We start from the raw sequence: 24,915 nt of genomic DNA on the forward strand, positions 1-24,915 counted from the left end.
TTAAAGGACAGCGACTGTTTAAAGGAGGAGCGTCGCAGCGCTTAGGTTTTTTTTTTTTTTTTTTGCCCTGAGCGGAGGCAAAGCTAGGATTGCCGGGACTCGTTTTGCGCATCCTGGAGCGCACGGGTGATTGGCTGACCCGGACCGGAGGGCTGCACCTTTTGGCGTCTAGCGGATCTTTGCGAAAGGAGCTACTCTGGTTGCCTCTTTTATTGACTCTGAGTACCTCGCCTACGATGTTCGTAGAACCTAAGGTTATGCACCCTGCAGGGAGCGGTGCGCCATACAGCCGGGGCGGCCGAGGGTCACAGTAAAGCCGCGCTATCTTAAAGGGACAGGCTGGTACAGATGGTGGGTTCGTGCCGTCAAAACTCTCTGGTTGTAGTGATGATCGCGTAGACACGGTCTCTGTGCTGGTGGGATTCGGCCGACTGGGTGCAGCAGGAGGCCAGTGAGGCCAGAGAGAAAGGAGTTTGAGGAAACGTTGAAGACATGTAGTAGGGCAGGCGTTTCCGAGGTGACATTTCTGAAAAGGACGCGTGAGGCAGAGGGAACGACAGGTGCAAAGAAAGGCGTTCAGGTTGCTGGGAGAGGAAAAGGAACTCCAGTCCGGGTGAAGATCACTCTCAGGACATAGAGGTCCCTGTCCGTGCACTAAGCTATAGAGTAGCGACCGCCGTGGTGCCCCGCCTCCCAACTCTGCTTGGCACATTCCTTGCTCTGTGATCATTTGCTGAAGGAATGGATATGCGTTCAGTCCCTGCGGTTATCTAAATAGGTTTGAGGCAGCAAGGGAGAGAGGGGAACAGATCTAAGGTGAGCTTTAGAAGAAAGGAAAAAAGGAGGCTTAGATTTGGATTACATATTTCAGCGAAAGATAGGAAAAGAAGCCTACGTGCAGCTTGGTGAGCATGGAGAGATGGAGGGAGGAGATAGCATCCAAGGAGCTGGGCACTGGCCAGGAGAAGGAGCCTGCCTCTGGACTCGGCTCCCCTGAGGCACCAGTTCATTTTGGGGGGTGGAGTTAGCAGATCCAGTCAGTCTAACCTGGTGCCCCTGTTGGACTTGAAGATTTGATGTGTGGAATATTTAATATAAGCTGATTTTCCTGTATTATTGTCGTATCTGTTGTGTCAGACATGAGTGGTAAGTGGATGTATTAGCTGTTCTCTAGAGGAACAGAACTGATAGAAGGAAAACAAATAAGTAAATATATTATGTTGACTTTCACGATTCAGTCTGGGTCATCCAGCAGCGGCTGTCTGCACCCTGGAAAGGCTGAGAACCAGTAGTTTCGCGGTCTAAGAAACTGGATACCTTTGTAGTCTTTTGTTTTGTTTTTGTTTTTCGAGACAGGGTTTCTCTGTGTAGTTTTGGTGCCTGTCCTGGATCTCGCTCTGTAGCCCAGGCTGGCCTCTAACTCACAGAGATCCACCTGCCTCTGCCTTCTGAGTTCTGGGAATAAAGGCGTGAGCCACCGCCGCCCGGCTACCTTTGTAGTCTTAATCTACCTCTGAAAGCATGGCGGATTCCTGGCCGTCGGCACAAGCTGAAGGCAGAAAACGTTGGGTTCTGATGTAAGTGAAAGATGGCAGCAAAGAGGTAGACACACTTGCCAGAGAGAGGCAAAACAAGCACCTCTCGGCCCTGCTCCTGCCTGGGCAGCCACTGGAGAGTGCTGCTCACATTTAGGGTGGCTCTCCTCACTTAACAATTGCAAAAATCCCTCACAGGTGTGCCCAGAGGTGTGCCTCTTGGTTAATTCTAATCAGTCAGATTGACAACCAAGATTAACCATCTCCCAGGGGCTTCACCCTGTTCTTGTAGAGAAAGGGCCCTTGAGACTTCGAGATGGGGTGGGGATGGGCAAGCAGGCAGCATGTCCAGTTCTCTGAAGATTTAGTGGAGTCTATGATAAGAGAGGCTTCTGGAGGCCTCAAACCCGGAGCTTTGGGTCCAGAGCAGCACTGATACCCTAGAAGCAGGAGGCAGCCTAGGGACCCCACCATGGCTGGTAGGGTGAGGCCACAACAAGTTGGGCTAACACTCTCTCCCCTGCTTTTTCCCCCAAAATGTTCAAAGTAATTTAATTTGGCATTTGTGTAAGCTCTAACACATTTTATATTAAATCTAAAAGCATGATTTACTCAGATGTTTTGATAAAATTTATTGCTAAATATTATGGATTTTTATAATCAAATGTATTATCAGCTGTTGAGCTCTGAAAGCTGAGCATCTGGCTTTTACCATTTTGAGTATGCAGAAACATTCAGAAGGATTGTAAGAACTGAATCTCTAGCCAGGTGGTGGTGGCTGTGGCAGTGGTGGCACATGCCTTTTTGAGGCCAGCCTGGTCTACAGAGCAAGCTCCAGGACAGCTAATGCTACACCAAGAAACTTTGTCTTGAAAAACAAACAAACAGAATCAATCTCTCTCTCTCTCTCTCTCTCTCTCTCTCTCTCTCTCTCTCTCTCCCTTTAAAGATTTATTATGTATAGTGTTCTGTCTGTGTGTATCCCTGCAGGCCAGAAGAGGACACCAGATCTCATTACAGATGGTTGTAAGCCACCATGTAGATGCTGGGAATTGAACTCAGGACCTCTGGAAGAGCAGTCAGTGCTCCAAACCTCTGAGCCATCTCTCCAGCCCCTCTTTCTTGTCCTAGAATCCCTTTTCCCAGCCTGTTGCTAACCTACTGAGGCCAAGGTGGTGAAAGGCCACTGAACTGGGTTTTCCAGGGACCCAGGGCATCCTTGGCCCTGCTCTGCTGGAGGAAACGTGAGTACCTGGCCACAGTTCAGGAATGATGTAAGCCCTGGCCAGTATTCTGAGATCTCTTTCTTCCCTTCTCAAGTTTAAAGTCACCTGCTGGTGATGTCAAGGCCATTTTAACCTTGAGAGTGTACTCATATTAAGGCAGAGCATTTTCCCAGGCCTGATGATCTCTGAGATGACCGACCTTGAAGGCAGCTTCAAAACTGCTAAGGTCAGGGCCAACTTGGGCTGTGGTGGAGGTTTGATCAGCTTTGGATAGGCCCAAGTTGTGTCAAGGGAGGGAGTGCCATGCCAAGATGGAGAAGAGGGAGATGACTGGTGACAGGCAGAATGAAGAAGAGTCACCAAGGCCTAGTACCTGACTTAGGAAGAATAGAGTGGGGGAAGATGTGATGGGCAAGTCCTTCTTGATGGCCAGAACTAGCTGAAAGGGCTATTAGGAAGCTGACATAGGTGAACTTCAAGACTGTATTTGTGAGCAACCTCCACAGTTCCAGGTTTTCACTGTAAGGGATGACTCCAAGGATCTGAGTCCTCCTCAGTGGCTCCTTCTGGATTCTGGAACAGGATGCCCTCTGGAATAACCCAGGTGTTCCAAACTGGAGGCTTGGGATCCTGTTCATCTTCATCGTAAAGTCATGTGTCCATTTCTGCCAAGAATTCAAAGATATATCTGAGGTGCCTTTCCAGGGTGCTCTCATGGGGTGGGGTGGATGTGGTCTGGTCAGCCTGGGGCTGGATGCAGAGCCTTGAGCTGATGTTTCAGCTGAGCCTGGGGTAAGGCATCAGTGAGAATGGCCAGGTTGACCTGTCCCAGTCATAGTCAGGTGATAAAGTACTCTCACCTTGCAGGCACTGGATGCAAGTATTTGTGGGGTGTGGGCAGTGCCCCAGGAGCAGAGCCTGGGCAGCTCTGTGTGTTGAGAAGGAAGGCTGTCCCTGCTCTTCAGGCCTGGCCTCACAGCTTCTGTTCTCTATCAGTCTGTCTAGAGTCCAGGCCAGGAGGACTTGTCAGGTGAGAAGGGACCCAGCCTAGCACTGTGTCACCAACTCAGTGGACAGTGTTACCTGCCCTCTGTGTTAGAGACTGCTGGATATGTCTTGAGATTTGGGTTCTCTTGTATGTGTGTAGATGAGTGTTTATGCTTTGGACAATGCCAGACACATGGTGATTTGGGTTCCTTGTATGTGTGTAGGTGAATGTTTACACTTTGGACAATGCCAGACACATGGTGATTTGGGTTCCTTGTATGTGTGTAGATGAACGTTTATGCTTTGGACAATGCCAGACACATGGTGAATGATGTCTGAAGGTGCTGAAAGTTTTGAGTCAAGTCAGTGTGCCTTCTTCTGAACTCCTACTCCCTATTTCCTGCAGATTCTAGACCAGGGGAGGTAATTAAGAGAGGGAGGCCATCACTGGAATGGTAGCTATGGTGAATGGATGGAGCCTGGCCCAAGATCCTGAGGGTGACAGCTGTGCACTGCCTTCTCCATATTTCATGAATGGCTAAAAATAAGCTTCTGTTTTAAGCCAGTGGTCTGTAATTTCTGATCTTGTAACCGTGATGTGTAGGGTGGGGACAGCTCCTCCCTACTGTTTGTGATCTATTATCTGTTTTAGACAGGGTCTTGCTATGTAGCCCTTGCTGTTGTGACATTCACCATGTAGCCAAGGCTGGCTTCAAATTTCTGGGAATCCTCCTGTCTCTGCTTCCCAAGTGGTACATTCCAGGTGTGTGTCACCATACCTAGCAGCCCTTTCCCTTCAAACCTAGAAAAGCAGTGAGGGGCTTGGGTACAGTCTTGCCCACATTAGGGCTTCCTCTCCTCTTATATCTTACCCAACAAGTTCTACATGCAGCGACAGTTGAGCCACCTTGTTGGGCATAGGGGACTAAATGAGGAAACATAGTGGCTGTCCATAGACTTGCTCTTGGACCGGTGGACACTGGGTCAGGCCATGGGGAGCAGAGGCAACAGCTTTGTCTCCTGGGTCCCCAGGAAGAGCTAGGCAGCCAAGTACAGCAGCCACCTGAAAATAGCTTGGGCCTTACTGGTCTGGAAGGAAATGGACATGAAAGGGACAGGCTGGACTCCTGTCTGAGACCCCCACAGCTCCATTCTTTGCTATTCTTCACAACTGCATAGCTCAAAACAAGCCAATGGAGACAGGTTCCTGAGGCCTGCTCTAGGTGCTGCTGTTGATGAGTACCCAGTACTGAGTACCCAGCCCTGTACCCGGTGGGGTCATGCAAACCCTTCCTGCTGCTCTTAGTCTTTCTTTCTCTGTGTAACAGTCCTGGCTGTCCTGAAACTCACTGTTTAGGCCAGGCTGGTCTTGAACTCAGAGATCCACTTGCCGGAGGTGGGACTAAAGGCATGCACCACCACCTGGCTCACCTAAGGTCTTTTTTTTTTTTTTTTTTTTTTTAGGTTTTTTTGAGACAGGGTTTCTCTATGTAACAGCCCTGGCTGTCCTGGATTTTACTGTGTAGACTAGGCTGGCCTCAAACTCACAGAGATCCTCCTGCCCCTGCCTCCTGAGTGCTGGGATTAAAGGCGTGTACCCGGTTTACACATACCTTCTTTACATAGCTGTGGATCATCTTTATCTGGTTAACCTTAATTGTCAACTTGACACAGTCTAGAGTTATCTGAGAAGCCTCAATTGAGTTATTGCCTAGATCAGGCTGATCTGTGGACATGTTGGTGAGGGATTGCCAATGGTGCTGTGGGCAGCACCATTCCTCAGGTAGGTAGCCACATCCTGGGCTGTGTTAAAAATCTAGCTAAGTACTGGGCAGTGGTGGTGCACGCCTTTAGTCCCAGCACTCGGGAGGCAGAGGCAGGTGAATCTCTGAGTTTGAGGCCAGCCTGGTCTACAGAGTGAGTTCCAGGATAGCCAGGGCTACACAGAGAAACCCTGGGGGGAAAATACAAGCATGAGCCAATGAGTAAACTGTAAAGTGAACCAACAAGCATTCCTCTATGGTTTCTAGAGTTCCTGCTCTCACTCCCTTAATGATGGGTTGTGACTTTGAAGTGTAAAGCCAGAGAAATCCTATCTCTTAAATTGTTTTTGGTCAGAGTATTTTATCAGCAATGGAAAAGAAACTAGGTTCCCAAAAGCATTCTGGTTGCTACAGTCCTCACATAAGCCCTCTGCTGGCAGCTTTACCCTGTCTTTGAGAGGACAGATGTCTCCATGTGTACTGAAGCAGGCCTATTTCACAGGTGTACATATGTATAGTATCTTCATCCAGGCCTATTTAGGCCTAAACACCTTTCTGCATACTTTAAAAAATGTGGGGGTGTGGAGATGAAAGAGAAAGAAAACCACTAAAATGCTTCCTTTTTAAAATGCCATAATAAACTGGTAGCACATGCCTTTAATCCCAGCACTCAGGAGGCAGAGGCAGGGTGATCTCTGTGAGTTCGAAGTCAGCCTGGTCTACAAAGCAAGTTCTAGACAGTTAAGGCTACACAGAGAAACTCTGTCTTGAAAAACCAAAAAAAAAAAAAAAAAAAAAAGAAAGATTTTGCCATGGTCATGGTGTCTCTTCACAGCAGTAGAAACCCTACCTAACTAAGACACTCTCAGTTGTCAACTCTATGAGTTCGAGCCCAGAGCCTGGTCTACAGAGCGGGATCCAGAACAGGCACCAAAACTACACGGAGAAACTCTGTCTTGAAAAACCAAAACAACAACAACAACAAAAAACAAAACACAAAGGTGAGCTGAGCACAAGAGTGAGCACAAGCCGCTCTCTGCGTTTACTTCCCGACTGCAGAGGCAAGGAGACCAACTCCTCCCAGCTCCTGGGCCATGACCTCCTCGATTGGAAGGACTGGAGCCTGGAGCTGTGAGCTGAAATGAGCTGTTTCTCTTTTCAGTAGCTTTTGTCAGCGTGGTTTATCACAGCAATGAGAAAAGTGGCGAAGACAGACAGTGATCAAGCCCCATGGCTCCCCACTGCCTGTGTCACTCAGGCTGGCCGTGTCCCCGCAGGTTTTTCTGGATAGCCATGATGTTTACTGTCTACCCAAGAGATGGCCATTCAGTGCTATAGTGGTTCCTGACTGTCCTGCGGCCATGACTTCTGAAAAGCAGTCTTTCTAAAACATTCCAGAAGGATGTAAAATGCAGAAGTGTTGACTCAATATTTTAGAAAACCATAGAAGCAATAGCACATAAATAAAAAGGGACTCGTGTTGAAGAAACTTCTGGAATTTTTCTTTTTGATGTTGGAACCAGAGATGTCTTACACCAGCCCATACTGTTTTCTTGGATGCAGATGGGACCCACTTTTCATTTGCCTTTGGTCATTGTGATGGCTGATGATGACCAACTTGATGGGATTTAGAATGACCACAGTAACAAGTGTTTGGGCATGTGAGAGAGTTTCTAGATTGTGTTAACTGAGGTGGAAAGACTGACCTCACCTGCAGTTTACCTTTCTCATCTAACCCCGTTACCTGCCCATGCCTTGGCAGACTGAGCTACAAGAAATGTGGGTGGTGGCATTCCATGGGCTAGGGTCCTGGACTGAAAAGTGGCGAGCACCAGCCTTCCTGCCTGCAGACACAGCATGGCCTGCCATCATTCCAAGCCCAGCACCATGACTTCCTCCCTGTGATCCTGTACCCTTGAGCCAGGAGCCAGAATACACCCCTCCTGAAACTGCTTTTGTCAAGGATTTTATGCCAAGGAAAGTAACTGATGCATGCCTCTTCCTTCACCTCACAGCAGTGGATCCTGTAAGCTTCCTCTCTGTCAGGAAAAGCCAATTCCTGCTCTTGTTTGAAACTTGATATGAGAGCCACATTTGAATATGGGATCCTGGTGTAGTGATCTAGTCCCATGACCCCTCCTTATATCATATTTATGACTCAAAGACTGATCATGTCCCCTTAGCCTTTATTTTCTATAGAATCACAATATGCTTAAGTGTATCCTCAAGAGATGACACCACTCAGCCTTGTAGTGGCCCCTGACTGTCCTGTGGCCGGTAACTTCTGTTGAAGGCACAGAGCTGGGAACAGAGGACTGTGCTTCAAGTCTGGCCACATCTCTTGTGCTGCAGATGCTCTGTGGGACGACATCTGGCTCAGGATCAGTTCAGTCTGGTGCAGTGTCCATACCCGAAGGAACATTGACACCCAAGGATGCCTCCACAGCTGTGCTGGGAGCCAAGGTCTCAGCACCTAGTCACAGCCAGTATCTTCCCTTCATGAAGTTATCTGCAACGTTTCTGCTCATTCACAGCAGCTTGGAAGTCCTTGTTGCTGCTCAAACCTGTGGGCTTTCTTTTTCCTCCCTAGGGAGCTTATCGGCATATGTAAACATGGACAGGTCCCTGGGGGCTTTCTGGACAAGCGCTGGAAAGAAGTCCAGCCCCCAGGTTACCTGCAGCACCACCTGGGACGGTTCTCCACACATAGACCAAGGCCTAGCTGTGTGCACTGTGGAGTGGGCTCTGGGTCTGGGACTGCGGTCCAGAGTCTGCCTTCAGGAGTGGAAATCTGCATGCTGATTCCTGCCTGCAGGTCCTGACAGACACACTTGGTCCATTTTGTGCATATCACCTTGATTTTTTTCATGTCCATCATAGAAAAGAGTGATTAAAAATTAAAGAAAAGAGAAACTAGGAGGGAGAGGATGCACAGCTGAGCACTGACTCGCCCCTTCATGCCTGGTGCTCTGAAGGCAGCAGCAACCTCCTCATCGCCCATCCTCAGTGGTGGGGGGCTGCAGGTGGGCAAAGCTCAGAAAGACTTGCTCCAGTGAGATCTGGCTCACAGAGTAATCGTCCACTCCATACTTCTCCTTGGCTTTCTCCAGGATACCAAACACCTTTTGAAACAGAAAAGCTACTGGTAAGAGAGCCCAGGGCCCAGATAGTGAGTCCTCTGGTAATGGGAGGTTAGACTTCACCCTACCATTCCCCAGTGTTGTCCTAGAGCCCCTGGAGAGGTCACTCCCACAAGGTCAGCAATGCTTGGGGAGAGGATATTGGCTGTACAGGGGCAACAAGGTGGAAGCCAAGGCTTTGCTTTGATCTCAGAGCATGACCTTGGGCAAACTATGTCCCATCTCTGGGGCCAGTTTCCCTTCATGCAAACATTCCTTTCTTCAACCTCAAGTATTTTACATATAAAAACTGAAGCCCATCAGCTATAAAGGTGAGTGGTAGAAGAAAACTATACTGTGACTCTACCCAGGAAAGAGCCTGGAATTACCATAGAGCGGGGAGTCCTAGAAGGTCCCCCTTAGTCGCTATTAGTGCCCTGTAGGATTCTGGGGCCTGCACTCACCTTGGCCCAGCTGAGGTCACAGCCAGGCAAATGATAGTGGACCATGTCTTGGTGCTCATCTTCTAGGATGCTGCCTGTACAGAAGAGAGCATAATCTCATGTAGGTCAGGCTATAGAGGATGGCCTGGAGTCCTTGTCGAGGGGTCAGGTGTGTAGGATAAATTCTGTGCAGCAGCTAACATGCCCAGACAGGGCCCCAGGCCCATCCTGCACCATCACACACCTGGGAAGGTCAGGTCCACAAATGCCTTGAACTCCTCTAGTACTTCTTGCTTCCCTTCACTCCGGACCTTGGCCTGCAGGGAGTAGCCGCTGCCAAACTTGCTCTTGAGGTGTTGTGGGCTGCCCAGGCACTTGAACTGGCCCTGAACCATGATGGCCAGCCGGGTACATAAGGCTTCACACTCCTCCATACTGGGGAAAAGGAGAAAGCCTGAGACGGTGCTGGAGGAGGCTGATGCTCACCCTGAATGTCAAAGGCTTGTGCAGACAGGAGGGTATCTATGCCCAGACCAGGCCATTCCTGCATTCCCCATGCAGAGCCTGGGAAATGTCCTGGCAGACCCTGCATTAGCTGCTGCCATATCTTCTGCTCACCTGGTCCCACCCCAGCCACCCGTTCCGGCTCTGCCCCTGACCCACACATGCCCAAGCTCTACCTGTGGGAGGTGATGACAATGGCCTTGCCAGACTCACGGGCCCGGGCCACAGTGTCCCACAGCAGGCGCCGGGCCACAGGGTCCATGCCAGTGGATGGTTCATCTAGGAAGATAACTGCAGGCTCTCCGATGAGGGCAATGCCAGTGCTCAGCTTGCGTTTGTTACCGCCACTGGAGGTGGATGGCAAGATCAGTAATTAATATGAATACTCTGGCTTCCAGCAAAGGCCCATACTCAGTGACTCTAGAGCATCCTAGGTGAGAGGAAAGGGGTGAGGAGTACTAGAAAGCCCACTGCATAGGGGAGGCCCTGGAGGGAACTGTGCCCAGGGGTCCTTGACATGGCCAGTCAGCTTGCCTCGGCACGAAATGACAGGGAAGTCCTCTCATATGGTAAGGTCTAAGTTGTGCTATCAAATCCAGTCTGATTCTGAAGCCATTGGCCTTGAGCTCCATGATAAGGAGACCCTAAACTACTTTGAGAAGAGCCAGGGCTGATCTCATAGGAACAGAGACTAGGTATAGGTCGTACCTGTAAGTCTTGACTAGTTTGTTGGCATGCGGCTCCAGGAGCAGACCCCGCAGAGTATTCTCCACACAGGCACTGATGAGGCGCTCTGGGATGCCTCGGAGCCGTGCATACATGACCAGCATCTCCCTGCCAGTCATGTGATCTAGCAGTGCATCAAACTGGGGGCAGTAGCCCATCCGCTGCCGTACCTAGATTGGAATATGGTGTGGGAGGGAAGGGTTAGAGAGGTCCTCTCCTCGGCCTTGGTGCCTGCCTCTATGCCTGGCCTGCGTCTACAGTCCAATGAGTCTGTCCAGGGTTGTCCAAAGAGTAGTCATTAGGCCCTGGTGGCTGACTACAGCTGAAGCTCTCCGAGCAGCACCCAAGTGGGGACACAGGAAGGACCAGCTATCTTAGGGAGGCTCCCAAAGGGACCAGAGAGGCCGGCAAGTGGTCTAGCTGGGGGCCCGATCCATGACAGACAACTGTGGGGGCAGTTAGCATAAGAATGGTTTAATTAGCCGGGCATGGTAGCACATGCCTTTAAAACCAGCACTCAGGAAACAGAGACAGGTGTATCTCTGTGAGTTCAAGGCCAGCCTGGTCTACAAAGTGGGTTCCAGGACAGCCAGGGTACAATAGAGAAACACTGTCTCGAAAAACCAAAAAAGAAAAAAAAAAAAAAAAAAAAAGGAGGAGGAGGAGGGGGAGGAGGGAGAATGGTTTCATTGTTATATGAATGGTCACCACATAAAACTTTATAGACAATTGTGATCACATACTCCCTCATTCATCAGGTAGTAACAAGCTCTAATGTTCTAGGGTCTTTCTTCTAATAAGAAGTGCTCATTGGTAATACTCTTGTAGTGGGTATCACTTCTCAGAGAGGTGTCTCAGCAAGTGCCCGGATGCAGAAAAGCCAGGATGCATCAGGTCTCTCCAGGCTCTGGTGTGCTGGGTGCCATCTGCCCCACCACCCTCCACTGGCTGGGGCCGGTGTGCCTAGGCTTGAAGACTCCAGAGAGTCACCTCCTTGGAAATCTAGTCTGCTTTTACTTGATCTGGAACAATTCTTAGCTTTTGGCTTAGCTCCCCCACACGGCTTCCTTTCCTTCTGGACCTCAGATGTTTCTAGCACCACCTCTCATTCCTTCCCTTTATTTTCAGATCAGATGTGGATCACTGCAAGACCACTCGTGCATACATTTCTAATCATTTTTTTTTAATTTTTGATTTTTTTTTTTGGAGCTGAGGATCGAACCCAGGGCCTTGTGCTTGCTAGGCAAGCGCTCTACCACTGAGCTAAATCCCCAACCCCGAAATTTTTGATTTTTTGAGACTGTCTCTCTATGTAGCTGTGACTGTCCTGGAACTCACTATGTAGAACATGCTGGTCTCAAACTCACAGAGATCTACCTGCCTCTATCTCCTGAGTGCTGGGATTGAAGGTGTGTGCCACCATGTCCAGCAATTTCTAATCCTTAAAATATTAAGTTATTATTATAATCTTGGCCAGGTAACTGAAAATCTTAAATCTGAGTTTGAGTGCTGGAGAGATAGCCTAGTGGTTAAGAACACTTGTTGCCCTTCTAGAGGAGTGGATTTGGTTCTCAGCATCCACACAGTGGTTCATAATCATCTGTAACTCCAGTTCCAGGGGGTCCAACACCCTCTTCTGACCTCCATGGGGCCAGGCATGCACATAGTATACACAAATACAGGCAAAACACTCATACACATAAAATAAATAAATCTAGAAAAAAAAAAGAAATCTGAATTTGTTCATTCCTTGAGTGCTGTGCCTGCAAATTCTGGTCATGCCTGGTTGCTTGCTCTGCTCGTACACCTGGACACAGTATTCAGCTCTCAGAAGCCTGGGACGAGCCCTTCTTCCAGTCCAGCACTCCCTGCCAGCAGCTCAGAAAAGGAGTCCACCACTAGACTTACACTCAGCCCTTTCCTGTCTTCTGCTCTGCTTGACACACATGGCCTTTTATACTGTCTCCAGGCAATAGGGAACATGTGGGCTGTACCTGGTCCAGCCTCACTGTGGCTTCAGCCTGATGAGTGAGAAGCTGGATGGGCCCTGGGCCTTCCCGGCCTCCTTTCATTTCTCTGGACTTTCAAACCATATGTCTGTGTTTTAGACACAGAAGTGCTGGGTGGACAGACAGCTGAGTCATGTTTCTTTGACCAGCATTTCTTTCCTCTCTATCACCTGTTTAAGCCTGGTCCTGATGTCCACAAATACTGCTCTGCCTACTGTGCGGCAGAGACAAGTCTGTCCGATCTCTTGGGTAGCCTTTGTCTTGCTTCAGACCAGTAGGGCATCCCTGCTGCACCCACCTTTCCGATATCAGAACTGATGCTGTAACCCCCAACAAAGGCATCCCCTGAGGTGATGGTCTCCTCCCCAGTCAGCATTTTGAACGTTGTGGTTTTTCCAGCTCCATTGAAACCCAACAGGCCAAAGCACTCCCCTTTCTGGACGGCAAGGGAGATCCTGTCCACGGCAAGGAGTGGTGCTCGCTGGTCATACACCTGCAAGATGCCAGCAAGAAAGCCCCAGGTGAGGAGGCCTGAAGATAAGCCAGGTCCTCTGGCCTCTAGCCCCTGCTAGCTTCTGGGGGTACTAGGGCCAGCTGGGTGGAGGGCAGAGCTTGTGTTACCTTGGAGAGCTCATTGATGATGAGTGGTGTGTCAAGCATGGAGTCTAAGCTGGGGACCAGGACTCGGCTCCTCTCGTCAGCTACATCTTGGTCCTCAGGAAGCACTGATGTCCGGTTCTGCAATTCTGCCTGATTATTTAAGATGAATACTACACATGTGAATTCCAGCCCCATGGAAGGAAGGATAGGAGCCAATGTCGACATGGGAAATGAGAGGACTTTTCACCTCTGCCCTCACATAGACATTCTTTCACAAGAGGCAGGAGGGCTTAGAGGCTCAGGTCTACACAAGAACTGTGTGGAACTCAAGGAGAAAACCATGATCAGAGTGATGTGAAGAAGAGGGTTTTTTTTTTTTTCCAATTCACTTTTATTACGTGTATGGTTGTTTGACTGCATGTGTGTCTGTGTACCATACACATGCCTAGTGTCTGTGGAGGCCAGAAGAGGGAACTGGAGTTACAGGTTTTTTTAAAACAATTTTTTTTTTCAAGACAGGGTTTCTGTGTGTAGTTTTGGAGCCTGTCCTGGATCTCGCTCTGTAGACCAGGCTGGGCTTGAACTCACAGAGATCCGCCTGGCTCTGCTTCCCAAGTGTTGGGATTAAAGGCATGTGCCACCACCGCCCGGCCTAAACGATTCTTAAAAATGTATTTTATATGTATGGTTCTGTTTTGCTCGCATGTATATCCCTGCACCACAGGACAGCAGTGCCTGCAACGGAGATGGGGCTCTTGGGAATGAAGTGACAGGCAGCGGCGGGCCACCATACAGGTGCTGGTAACTGAAGCCGGGTCCTCTAGGAGAGCAGCCAGTGTTCATTACCACTGAGCCGTTCCCCAGCCCTCTTTTCTTTTTCAAAATTAAAATTTTAATTGTGTGTGTGTGTGTGTGTGTGTGTGTGTGTGTGTGTGTGTGTGTGTGTATGCACAGGAGTGAAGCGCCCCAGAGGTCTGAGGTGTCAGATACTGGGATGGAGATACAGATACTGAGGCGGAGCTACAGCTCTGGGAAGCTGATTGTTAGACATCTAACTAACATGGGTGCCAGAAATGAACTGGGGCTCGTTGCAAGGGCAGTGTGTGTTCTTAACCAAGCCCAAAGGACTTGGTTCTCTCTTCCAGCATGAGTTCCAGGGATCAAATTCAAGCTGTCAGGCTTATGTGGCAGGCACTTTTACCCTCTGCAACATCTCGCTAGCTCATTGTTTCACTTTCTTTAAAGAGATGTGTGTTGCTAAGATGCAAGATTGTCAAACATCGGTAGTGAACTTCTGCCCTCCAGGGTTCTCCCATTGTGCTGTAAACCTGTATTCAAGACCTCCTCCCTCCTTCAATAAACGGCATTCGGCATTAAAAAAAAAAAGAGAGATGTGTGTTGCTACGTTGTAAACGCTAGCCTCAACTACTGAGCTCAAGTAATCCTCTTGCTCTGCCTTCCTGAGGAGCCAAGACTATAGGCATGCACCACTGCATCTGTCCGGAAGACTGTAACCTGTGGGGAGAACTCATTTGGGAGAAGTTGTAATGTTTCTGAGAAGTCAGTTCAATTCAGGCTCATCTGGATACCCAATGAGATCTGAACAGACTTTGTTCTTGTTTGTTCATGTGAGGGAGGGAATGAAGCCTTGGAGTACATCTGAAACACTGACTGTGTAGGGTCTGTGAGATGGCTCAGTGGCGCCTGCTGCCAGACCTGACAGCCAAGTTCCAGCCCTGGGAACCACATGGCAGAAGGACAGAATCAATTCCCACAAGCTGTCTTCTGACCTCCACACTCACACATCTACATACTGATTAATTAATTAATTAATGAGAAATGAATATATGAGCTGGGCAGTGGTGGTGCACGCCTTTAATCCCAGCACTTGGGAGGCAGAGTCAGGCAGATCTCTGAGTTTGAGGCCAGCCTGGTCTACAGAGTGAGTTCCAGGACAGCCAGGGCTACACAGAGAAACCCTGTCTCGAAAATGTGTGTGTGTGTGTGTGTGTGTGTGTGTGTGTGTGTATGTGTGTGTGTGCATGTGATAACAAGTGGAGCAGACTCCTGTCCAGCTGTCAAGTGGCTCAGGTACTGACTCTGCTAGGTTGCCACAGCATCAGGATCTCAGGCTTTACGGCAGACCTTGAATAATGAGTGCTGAGCCCCCTCCCCGAGCTGTGACCGTGAACGTGGATCTGGCCATGCCAGGCAGCCAACACTATGTGTTGGCCATGAGGCAGTGTGACAAATGGGAGGGATGCCCAAGGCACATAAGCTCCAAGGCTGGGCTCACAGGGCAGTCCTTCACTGTCTTAGGTCCATGGCAGATGTGGGGCGCATCTATCAGCATTCCTGAGCTTCCAGGAGCCACTCACCAGAGTCCACCTCCTCTGGAAGGCACAGATGAAGGTCCTCAGTCTCCACAGCAGGTTGGTCTCAATGAGGAAGAGCAGGGTGAGGTAGATGCACCCTGAGGCAGCCATGGAGGTCACAAACTTGCCAACCCCGGGGGTGCTCCAGGCATAGAAGTTCTCCTGGTACTGGATGTCTGTGCAGGGCAAGGAGCAAGGCTGGGCCACCTGCTGAGTACCCTCTCCTTTCCCAGGCCCCGGCACTGTCCTTAGTCCCCCAAGCCACACAAATGCCCACACCCTCTATCAAGGCTCTATGCTCCAATTCTTGAGGGCATGCCTTGTGTTTGCCAATGTCAAACAAGAGTCTAGGTACTTTCCGGCTCTGGAAGAATTTTGCCATGTGAGGTGTCCCTTGCACACCTGTGACAAGGGACCAATCACAAATTACAACCTTGTCTGCTAATCACACTACGTTGAGTTGAGACTGGGCAGAGATGTGAAGATGCCCTAATCACACCCCTCTCCAGGCATTCAAGTATAGAGATGGGACAGGCATTCACAAGCCCTGTCCTAGGGTAATGCTCAGCAAGGTAGGGAAGAGATTGCACTTTTGCCTGAGGGTGTGCAGGGCTCTGTCGATATGACTGCTGAGCTCCCTGCTAATGTATAAAGGAGACCGGTCCAGGTATAAAAGCCTCCACCCCGAATAGGTCTAACTCTTAATCTGTAAATGTGACTTTGTTAAGAAATGAGACATTTGAAGATATCACTAGTTAAGACCTAAGGGGGAGATGCTGGATTTAGGGTTAGCTCACATCCAGTGACATGTCCTTGTAAGAGAAAGACAGGGAATGTGAAACTCAGAGACACAGGGGAGGAGATTGGGCATAGACAGAGATGAAAGCCACAGCCCAGGAACCTGTGGGATCATGGAGAGTGGACAGAGGAAGGACAGATCCTCCTCTGAGCCTCTGGAGGGGCATGGCATTGCCTGCACCTTAACTATGGATTTATAGCTTCCAGCCTCATGAGAAGACATGCGTCTATTGATCACTATAGGCTGTGGTACTCTGTTCTAGAAGCTGCAAGGCACCAGGACATGTGGGAAAATCGATGCCCAGATGCAGGCCCAGAACATGTAAGCAGGAGTAAGGGGCAAGGAATGTGGATAGGGTCTGACGACTCAGAATATGGAGCCCTTTTATGGCTGGAATGCAATCCCTATTGGGAGGTATTAGGAAGGAGGAAATCTGGGGCTGGAGAGACAGTGCAGCAGTTAAGAGCACTGGCTTCTCTTCCAGAAGAGGATTCAATCCCAGGTTCAATTCCCAGTACCAACATGGTGGTTCATAACCAACTTTTCTGCCTCTGGGTACCAAGCATGAAAGTGGTACACAGGCCATGCATGTGGGCAGAACACTCATACATATAATTTTTTTTAAGGTGGAAATTTAATCCAACTGTGGCATTCAAAAGTGGGGCCTCTGAAAGGTGATTAGCATTAAATAAATTCTACAGGGCAAAGCCTCATAACTGAACCCTGGTAGCTTTCTAAGAGACCAGAGGACACATAAGAGCCAACTCATCTCAGGTCACATGAAGCCTTGTGCATGTTTGGGATTCTGTGAGCAAGATGACCATTGCCAGAAGTGGGCCTTTGTCCTTGGAGGGCCGCGGGACAGTAAGAACCTCTTTGATCTGTAACTTACTCAGCCTCTGATACTGTGTTATAGGGAGCAGAAAAAGGGTTACTACAAGCCCCTTAGCTGGGCAAGTCCTGGGGAAGCTCTGGCTGTACAGGGTGAGTGGGAGGAGGACCCATCTGGACACTCACTGTACTTCTTGCAATATTGGCTAGCAACCCTCGACGAAGTGCAGTACCGCTGAGTCTCATAGTTCTCGTAGAAGCTGCTGATTGCCATGCCCAGGCAGTGGTTTGGCAGCACCAAGAACACATGATCCAAGGTTCTGGAAAGTTCTACTAATTTCACAGCTGTGAAGAGGTACAGACAAGTTAGTGGTGGCGGACACAATACACTTGCCTGAGGACAGCTCCAGGAAAGGAAGGTCAGGCCTCAGGTATCCCTGTATCAGGCACTGGCAGATAGGATTTAGCCTAGGCTGGGCCAAGGAAAGTGGTCCCTCCTTGTGTGGCCCTGGGAGAATGCTCCAGACACCCTCCCACCACTGTGGCTGGCTAAGCAGGGTCTCCTGGTGCAGAGTGGTTAAGTGGGTGGCCCGTGGCTTAGGGTGCCATTCAGTCTCCCACCTGGGATGCGCATGATAGTGACGATGATGAAGGTGGCTATGCCCGACAGGATGTTGAATATGGTCAGCCTGGCATAAGCTGTGGACGCAGCCGAGAAGAAGAAGCTCATGAGGTACATGAGGGGGATGATGGCCCAGCCGTACAGCATGAGCAGCAGCAGCAAGTCACCCAGGTGGCCATCCCTCGTGAAGGCGTGCACATCGAAGGCCTGGAACACCACCTGCAGCAGCAGAGAGGAGGCAGGCCAGTGAACAGGCCAGTGGGAAGCTCCCCTGGGTCAGGGAAAGGGATGATGGGATCATTCAGTGGTCTTGAGGCTCTGACTGGCTATGCCAGACCTAATGGCTCCACCGTGGCTGTCACCCTGGGACCTCTGCAAGAAATAGTTTCCTGGTTACTGGAGCTAGAACCAGGATAGCTAGCCCAGTCCCTGCCTATCAAAGGGTAGGGAAGAAAACACCTGGTATTTCCAACTGTCCTCTGGATCAGAACTCAGCTGCTAGATGGCCTTTTCTGCTGGTCCTAGTTTTGCAAAGGGACCCAGGTGTGCTCCCTGGGTGTGCAGGGCAGGGTCTGGCATACCCAGCACTCACCAGAAGTAGCAGACTGGGAACGAAGAAGGAGATGAGGTCCCACAGCAGAGCAGAAAGCCAGAAAGTAGCCACGCGGACACCGCTCACAAACTGAACGTGCTTGGCTCGGACAGCCCTCTCAGTGACTGCCAGGATAGAAAACGTGCTGGCCAGAAATGCCATGGCGATGAGCAAATTCAGGGCGATGTCAAATCCCTTCCGGCCCCTGGGGAGGGCAGAGCACAGTGCGTCTGGGTAGTGGGAAAGATCGAGCCCTTGGTCATGACCATCCAAATCCATGGACAGTGGCCAAACCACTCAAGGGGGAGAGGAAGAACCCCACTCCCTGAGGATGGCTCCTCCTGGTGTCCTGAATGAGCAAGGACAGCACTCCCCCCAGGCTTCTGTAAGTTTCTAAACCACTGTCTCTGTGCACTCAGGGACACTTGCACTTCTGTTTGTCATTTTGTCTGCTGGGAACTCCTGGCCTGCTCTCTGATCACCTCTACCCAGACCTCACTGTTAAGTTCCTGGGCATCCGTGACAGATACATTCCCCTTCCTATACATCCTGTGTTCTACAGCCAGTTGACAGCAATATCTTCTATAAACAGGCTCTGAAAGCTTTCCTTCAGGGCTTAAAAATCTTCAAATCATCTCAACAAATGGTATTGGGATAAAGAGTAGTATTAAGCTGGGTGTGATGGCACACACTTTTAATGCCCGCACTGGGGAGGCAGAAGCAGTAGATCTCTGAGTTTGAGGCCAGCCTGGGCTACAGAGTGAGCTTCAGGACAGCCAGGACAGCCAGAACTACATAGTGACACCCTGTCTCAAAAAACCCAAAACCAGCCAGGCATGGTGGCACTAGCCTTTAATTCCAGCATTTGGGAGGCAAAGGCAGGTGGATCTCTGTGAGTTCAAGGCCAGCCTTGTCTACAGAGCGAGTTCCAAGACAGCCAGGGCTGATATATAGAGAAACCCTGTCTTGAAAAAACAAAACAAAAAAACCCAAACCAAAAAGTGTTTGACAAGGAAAAGAAAGGAAAGGCAGGGGAAGGAGGGAACAGTAAGGCCAGAACATGGACAAACCCTAGAAACTCCATGCTGATAGGTCATGTGCTATACAATTCTATTTTTGCGATAACCACAACAGGAAGCCCTATAGAAACAGCCGATGAGCAGTTTTAAGGGCTGAGAGTTGGGAGAAAGAGTGACAGCTGGAGAGTTCGGGACTGTTTGGAGGACAATGAGGGTTAACAAAACGACACTGGGGTGAAGGGGCCAACTCTGGCTACACAAACAAGCTTCTGACTGTATGTTGTATGCTGTGGGTGACATTTCCATGAACTACTGGTATCCTCATAATAGTCTGTGCCCCTTAGCCTGCTCTTTGGGTCTTCCAGCCTGTAGCCTAATGGGTACAATTGCCTTTCTTGAGCTCTAAGCACAGCCCCTGCCCTACTGCCAAGGACCCTGCTGGGAAGAGAAGCAAAGATGCCCGCCAGATCCTCAGACCACACCCCCTGTGGGACAGGTGTTTGGGTTCTGATTTGCTGACATGGGAAAGGCTGAGGGGCTGAGGTGACCTTGACCAAGAGGCAGCAGCACCTAAGAGTAAATACACCATCACTCTGCCATCTACAAAGCCTTATTCTGCCACTGTCCCAATGGCAGTCCTGATGAGGGACACCTGAATGGGTGTGTGAGCTGCACACGTACTCGTTGAACTGGTCCTTGGCAACTTGCAGGGTGCTCCGGGGCTGGGGATAGTTGGAGATCTCAATGGAGGCCCGAGGGCCACACAGCAGCTTGAACAGAAGATTGTCCACGATGGCCAGGGCGGTGGCTGGGGAGTGGTATGCCTGGTTGTTGAACAAGGCGGTGACCACTGTCCGCTCTCCTGTATCTTTGAAGGATGTTGCTACCAGGCACCGCTCATTAAAGCCGCCCCCTTCCACTGAGGCCCTAAAAACCAGGAACTCCTCTAGGTCACCTGTGGAGTAATGCAGTGTCAGAGTACTGGGTGGGACAATAGGAGCATCATCATCATCCCAATGACTCTCAGGGATTCAGCACAGGCACAGGGGAGATGGGACCCTGGGTTCCTGGGACCTCCACTGTGCCAGCAGTGCCCACCATGGTGCTGACAGCTTCCCAACTGCTGATATAATCACCCATTTACCAAGAAGAAACTCAGTCATTTTGTCATCAATCTGTTCACAGAACCTCAGCTTTGCTGGTCACAATGTGGGAGGGAGCGATACAAGGAGAAAACCTCCCAGGACACTCCATTTAACCAGAACGCGGCAGTTCTAAGCCTGGGGCAATACTGATCTATGGCTACCAGAGACTCAAGGCAGTTTTAAATTTCAAGGTGTTGGATGGAAGCACCCCATGACATGAAGGCCACTATCAGCAGCCTAGCCTATAAACAAAGACAAGTTATACGAAGATCACTGGGCTTCTGCATTTTGTTTTGTCTGCATGTATGCCTGTGTGAGGGTGTCGATCCCCTGGAACTGGAGTTACAGACAGGTGTGAACTGCCATGTGGGTGCTGGGAATTGAACCCAGGTCCTCTAGAAGAGCAGCCAGTGCTCTTAACCGCTGCACCATCTCTCCAGCCCCTGTATTTTGTTCATAAAAGGTCCCGAAGAATGGGTGTGTCCAAGCCCTAACCATGTGATGTGCCTACGCCTCTGGTATCCCAAGAATATTTCCCCTGACTTAGCATCATGAGCTTTAGCCTAAGGGACATCTGGTGATGTCTGAAGGCAAATTTGATTGTCATGATATGAGGTGGGCCACACCAGGGATGCTGCTAATGTGTTACGAAGGCAAAGGACAGTAAAGGACGAGCCACCCTAGAGACAGCATTGCCACCGTCAGCGCCACTGAGCCCCAGGCCCCAGCCCCTCTTACCCAGCACTTCACGATGCTCCTGCCCCTCAGCCTGCAGCATGGCTGTTAGATGCTCGGACAACTGACGATGCAGCTGAGAGGTGCCTGAGACTGAGAAGGGCACCACTGTTCTACCATACTCGTCCAGGCTTAGCTTCAGGAGAGGGTCATCAAGGATCTCTGAGGTGTAGTTGATAGCCAGGAGAGCAAGGGTGATGCAGGTCAGGGGGACCAGGACCTGAGCCGCTACCATCTTCCATTCCCGCCAGCTGTATGCAGCCTTCTTCAGGAACATGGCCCAGAACTGCTGGCAGTGGAGGGCGAGCTGCGGCAGAGGTGAGGCAGAGGTGAGGCTGTCCACGGGGGCCGGCAGCAGATCAAACACTGACCCAAGGAACACCCTCTGGGGGACTCTGGCTGACATTCAGGCAGCCATACCAAGAACAATGTGTGGTGATGTGAGGCCACAGGTAGAGTTCAAGAACTGGGATAGCAATGTGCCTGCAGGTCCCTACATGGGTTCATGAGGTCTCACTACAGCCACAGAAAGCTTGGCAGATACTTTTATCAGAGTATTGAGTGTCTGGCTGGGCCCCCTGCCTCTCTTGTGCCCTTCACTGGAGGTGTCTCCATAGAGAGGGCTCTGGCCTAGTTCATGCATAGCAGACTCCCAGACTGCTCTGCGCTATCTCTCTCCTTCTTGACTACTCAGTGCAGCGTCTCAGGACCTAGGGACCAGGCTCCCAGGCCCAGGCTGTGCACATGTTGGCATTTTGAATTTGGGGTAGACCTTGGTATTCTGGCTACAAAATGGGAGCCGGGTCCTCCCTGCTGCCCTCTTACCTCCTTAGGTGGCTACCAAGGCAGGCTAGCACAGAGCTTGGCATGGGCAGCCCCCCACAGGGCAATTTCATTGTTAGAAGCAAACATACAGTTTTCTGTACGTGCCCAAGTTAGAACATCAGGACCTTTCAGGAGGGTGTGGCAGAGCACACCTGCAATCCCAGCACTTGAAAGCAGAGCCAGGATGATCACCACAAGTTTGAGGCCAGCCTGGCCTACATACTGAGTTCTAGGTAAGCCTGCACAACAGAGTGAGCTCTTTTCTCAAAAGATAATCAAATAAGAAAGCCATTTGGATGTTCTCTCCCCCTGACCCATGCAGCACAAGCTGTGATCTGCCCTCAGTTTTCTACTGAGGTTCCTGCTGTGTGGACTGCCCCCCTGCCCCCTGCCCCCTGCCCCCTGCCCCCTGCCCCCCCAAGATGAGGGCTTCAGAGGACGATAACCTTCCCATGCCAGCCTTGTGTGGCCCCAGCTTGAGGTGCTCACCCCTGTGTTGAGCTTGAGTATAGCTTCTTCTTCCTCTATGAGGGCTCCAATGCCATTCGTTGGGTCCATCACCCCACACAAGTTACTATCCAAAGCCCAGTCACTGGCCCGCCTCTCATGCTGGTACTGCAGAGCAGGAAGCTGGATGGCTTGAATGTCCATGCTGGTGTCCACCAGCTTACCAACCCTGCACCAGAATACAGTCACCGGTCATACTCAGCTCGTGGTAGGTGAGGGAAGTTATTGTTCCACCAAACAACAGACACGGAAAGAGGACTTTTAAAGAGGCTCTGAAGCAGAAAATGCCGTCAGCTTGTGCACTCACTCACTCATTCACTCACTCACTCATTCACTCACTCATTCACTCACGCACTCACACACTCACTCATCAATACATAGCTCCAGAACATTATCTCTGTGTAGCCAGATGTAATGCCCACAGGAAAGAGACAACCAGTTGGGGCTCCAGTGCACAAGGCTCTATTCCCAAAGGGAACTGCCCAAAGCCAGCATTTATAACCAGGGTGTTCAAGGAGGAAAGAGATGTACAGCACCAGGGCTTCACCATGTGTGAAGAAGGCTCATCACACAACCTGTGCTGGGTCCCAGGAAGACAAAGGTCAGGGGTACTGCCTGCCAAAGCCAAGCCTGGGAGGCGACAACCATGCTTCAGGAGGGCAGGGCAGGGATAGACACAGCAGAGGGGGGAAGGCGGTGGGGCTGGCAAGTCCTGCAGCAGGTGCCTGGGCTCAGGATGGCTATGGCTGCACCTGCTCCAGGCGGCCACAATTGCTGGAGTTAATATTTTCACAGGCACCATCCTCTTCAGGCTCTGGTCAGGAATAGGAACTTTAGTCAGTCTCCCTGCACACCTGGGAAGTTCTCAGAGGCAGTGCCCTCTCCGGTTCTTTCTCTGCTGGCATTTGCTTGGCTGTGCCCATGGTGTCCCTAGCTAGTCACTGAGTAGAGAGATGATAGGAGAAATGAATGAGTAAAAAAGTGAGTGAATGTGAACAAATGAACAAGCAAGCAAGCAAGGAAGCCAACGACATTCTTTTCTGTTGGTGTGCTTCTGACAGAGACCTCTGAATGACAGGTATGTGTCACTAATGGATGACAAGAGTTCCTGTATGATCCACTCCTGGGTATTTATCCAAGAGGAGTAATGCATGTAACCACACAGAAACGTGTATATAAACTGTTCACAGAAACATGATCCACAAAAGTGAAAAAGAAAAAGTAGGGAGAGAAGCAGCATACATGTCCTTCCACTGAAATGAATAAACCAAACGAGGTCTCTCCAAACGAGGCAATGCTGTTCAGCCATGGCAAGGAAGGAATGTTGTTCAGACCCACACTACAGCCTGGGTGGACCTCAAAGGCCTCGTGCTGAGTTGAAGATGAGACAAAACACCACATGTTGTACGATTAAATGTCTGTTAAATGTTCACGACAGGAAAGCTTTAGTGACAGAAGCAGGTATACGGCTGCAATTGGAGGTGAGAAGGAAGGACTGTGACTGCTAGTGTGTGGGGTTTTGGAGGGGTGGTGCAGAGAATGACTACAATACCTTAAATTCAGTATGGTGAAGACTGAAACACTGTGAGTACACCAAAACCACTGAATGGACACATCCAAAAGGTGACTTTTGAACGTTATATAAATCATAGTTTAGTAAAGCCGCTATTTAAAAACAAACACGGTGCTGGGGGTGTAGTTTAATGCACAGCAGTAGCCTAGCATGTGCCGGTGCCTGGATAGGATTCTCAGCCCTGCAAGACCCAATGCAACCCACCCTCCAAGCAGTCCTTGATCAGGAAACACAGCCGGAGCCACAGAGCAGCCATGGGGCTTTCTGATCCGGCCCAAACAAGCTCCTCTCGGCCTGGCTGGAAGACTGTCCACCTGCCCCAGCTCTCTGAAGCTTGCTTCAGGCCTTGCTCTGCTGGCTCCTTCCCAGGCCCCTCCTTCTCAGATTTTCCCAAGCCCATTTATCTTTTTTTCATTTTGATACAAGATGTTACTATGTAGCCCTAGCTGGCCTGGTAGACAAGGCTGGCCTTGAACTCTGTTTCCTCAGTGCTAGGAATAAATGTGTGCACCACAATGCCTGACCTTTCTTGCTGCGGGCCGCAGGAATATATCATAAGAACTCAGCTGGTTATGGCAAAGTCACTACCTGGAGGAATCAGGGAATTCCTCCAGAGGAAGCCAAATCCCAAGGAGTTTTTGGTGTTACTTGGCTTGTTATATATCAGCTGTATTCTGTTATGAAAGTCATGTGTGCCTTCATAGTTTTCCCAATTGACTTTTCCCCAAGAAGGGCTAACAGTGTGGACTGATCACTCTCTGGACATACACATTCCAGGTATTTGGAGAACAGCCTCAGGAAAGGCTTTCTCTGGAATCAGATATCTCCCTTGGCCACTTTCAAGGACTAGCAGCAATAACAGTCCACATGCAAGTCTCCTGATTTAAGGTAAATTCCACAAGGAGACACCACCTAGGTCAGGTGGATGTTAAGTAATAGCTTTACACAATTCAGCTCGGACCCATCTTTCTTAAAGCCTT

General features: G+C 50.1%; 1 protein-coding gene and 1 non-coding gene across 5 annotated transcripts in view; both read right to left on the reverse strand.

Annotated features, from left to right (window-relative positions):
• Positions 1–7,680: 7,680 nt before the first annotated feature.
• The window catches only part of Abca3 (ATP binding cassette subfamily A member 3), a 62,361-nt gene continuing 45,126 nt past the window's right edge, over positions 7,681–24,915 (reverse strand). For all 4 annotated transcript variants that reach the window (XM_052759107.1, XM_052759108.1, XM_052759109.1 and 1 more), the window contains 14 exons: positions 22,345–22,531; positions 21,034–21,337; positions 19,832–20,105; positions 18,132–18,336; positions 17,539–17,758; positions 17,104–17,262; positions 15,291–15,463; positions 12,934–13,062; positions 12,611–12,805; positions 10,286–10,473; positions 9,754–9,924; positions 9,318–9,508; positions 9,095–9,168; positions 7,681–8,633 (listed from right to left, as the gene is read on the reverse strand). In XM_052759107.1, the coding sequence (XP_052615067.1) occupies positions 8,502–8,633; positions 9,095–9,168; positions 9,318–9,508; positions 9,754–9,924; positions 10,286–10,473; positions 12,611–12,805; positions 12,934–13,062; positions 15,291–15,463; positions 17,104–17,262; positions 17,539–17,758; positions 18,132–18,336; positions 19,832–20,105; positions 21,034–21,337; positions 22,345–22,531 (2,602 nt within the window). In that variant the 3' untranslated portion in view covers positions 7,681–8,501. The remainder of the gene's footprint in view (positions 8,634–9,094; positions 9,169–9,317; positions 9,509–9,753; positions 9,925–10,285; positions 10,474–12,610; positions 12,806–12,933; positions 13,063–15,290; positions 15,464–17,103; positions 17,263–17,538; positions 17,759–18,131; positions 18,337–19,831; positions 20,106–21,033; positions 21,338–22,344; positions 22,532–24,915) is intronic.
• Trnaa-agc (transfer RNA alanine (anticodon AGC)) lies at positions 11,506–11,578 on the reverse strand. The gene has a single exon. It is a non-coding gene; the product is annotated as a tRNA-Ala (tRNA).

This window comes from Peromyscus californicus, unplaced genomic scaffold (genome assembly GCF_007827085.1).
Source record: "Peromyscus californicus insignis strain IS unplaced genomic scaffold, ASM782708v3 Scaffold_3__1_contigs__length_106647218, whole genome shotgun sequence".
In the NCBI taxonomy this organism is placed as follows: domain Eukaryota; kingdom Metazoa; phylum Chordata; class Mammalia; order Rodentia; family Cricetidae; genus Peromyscus; species Peromyscus californicus.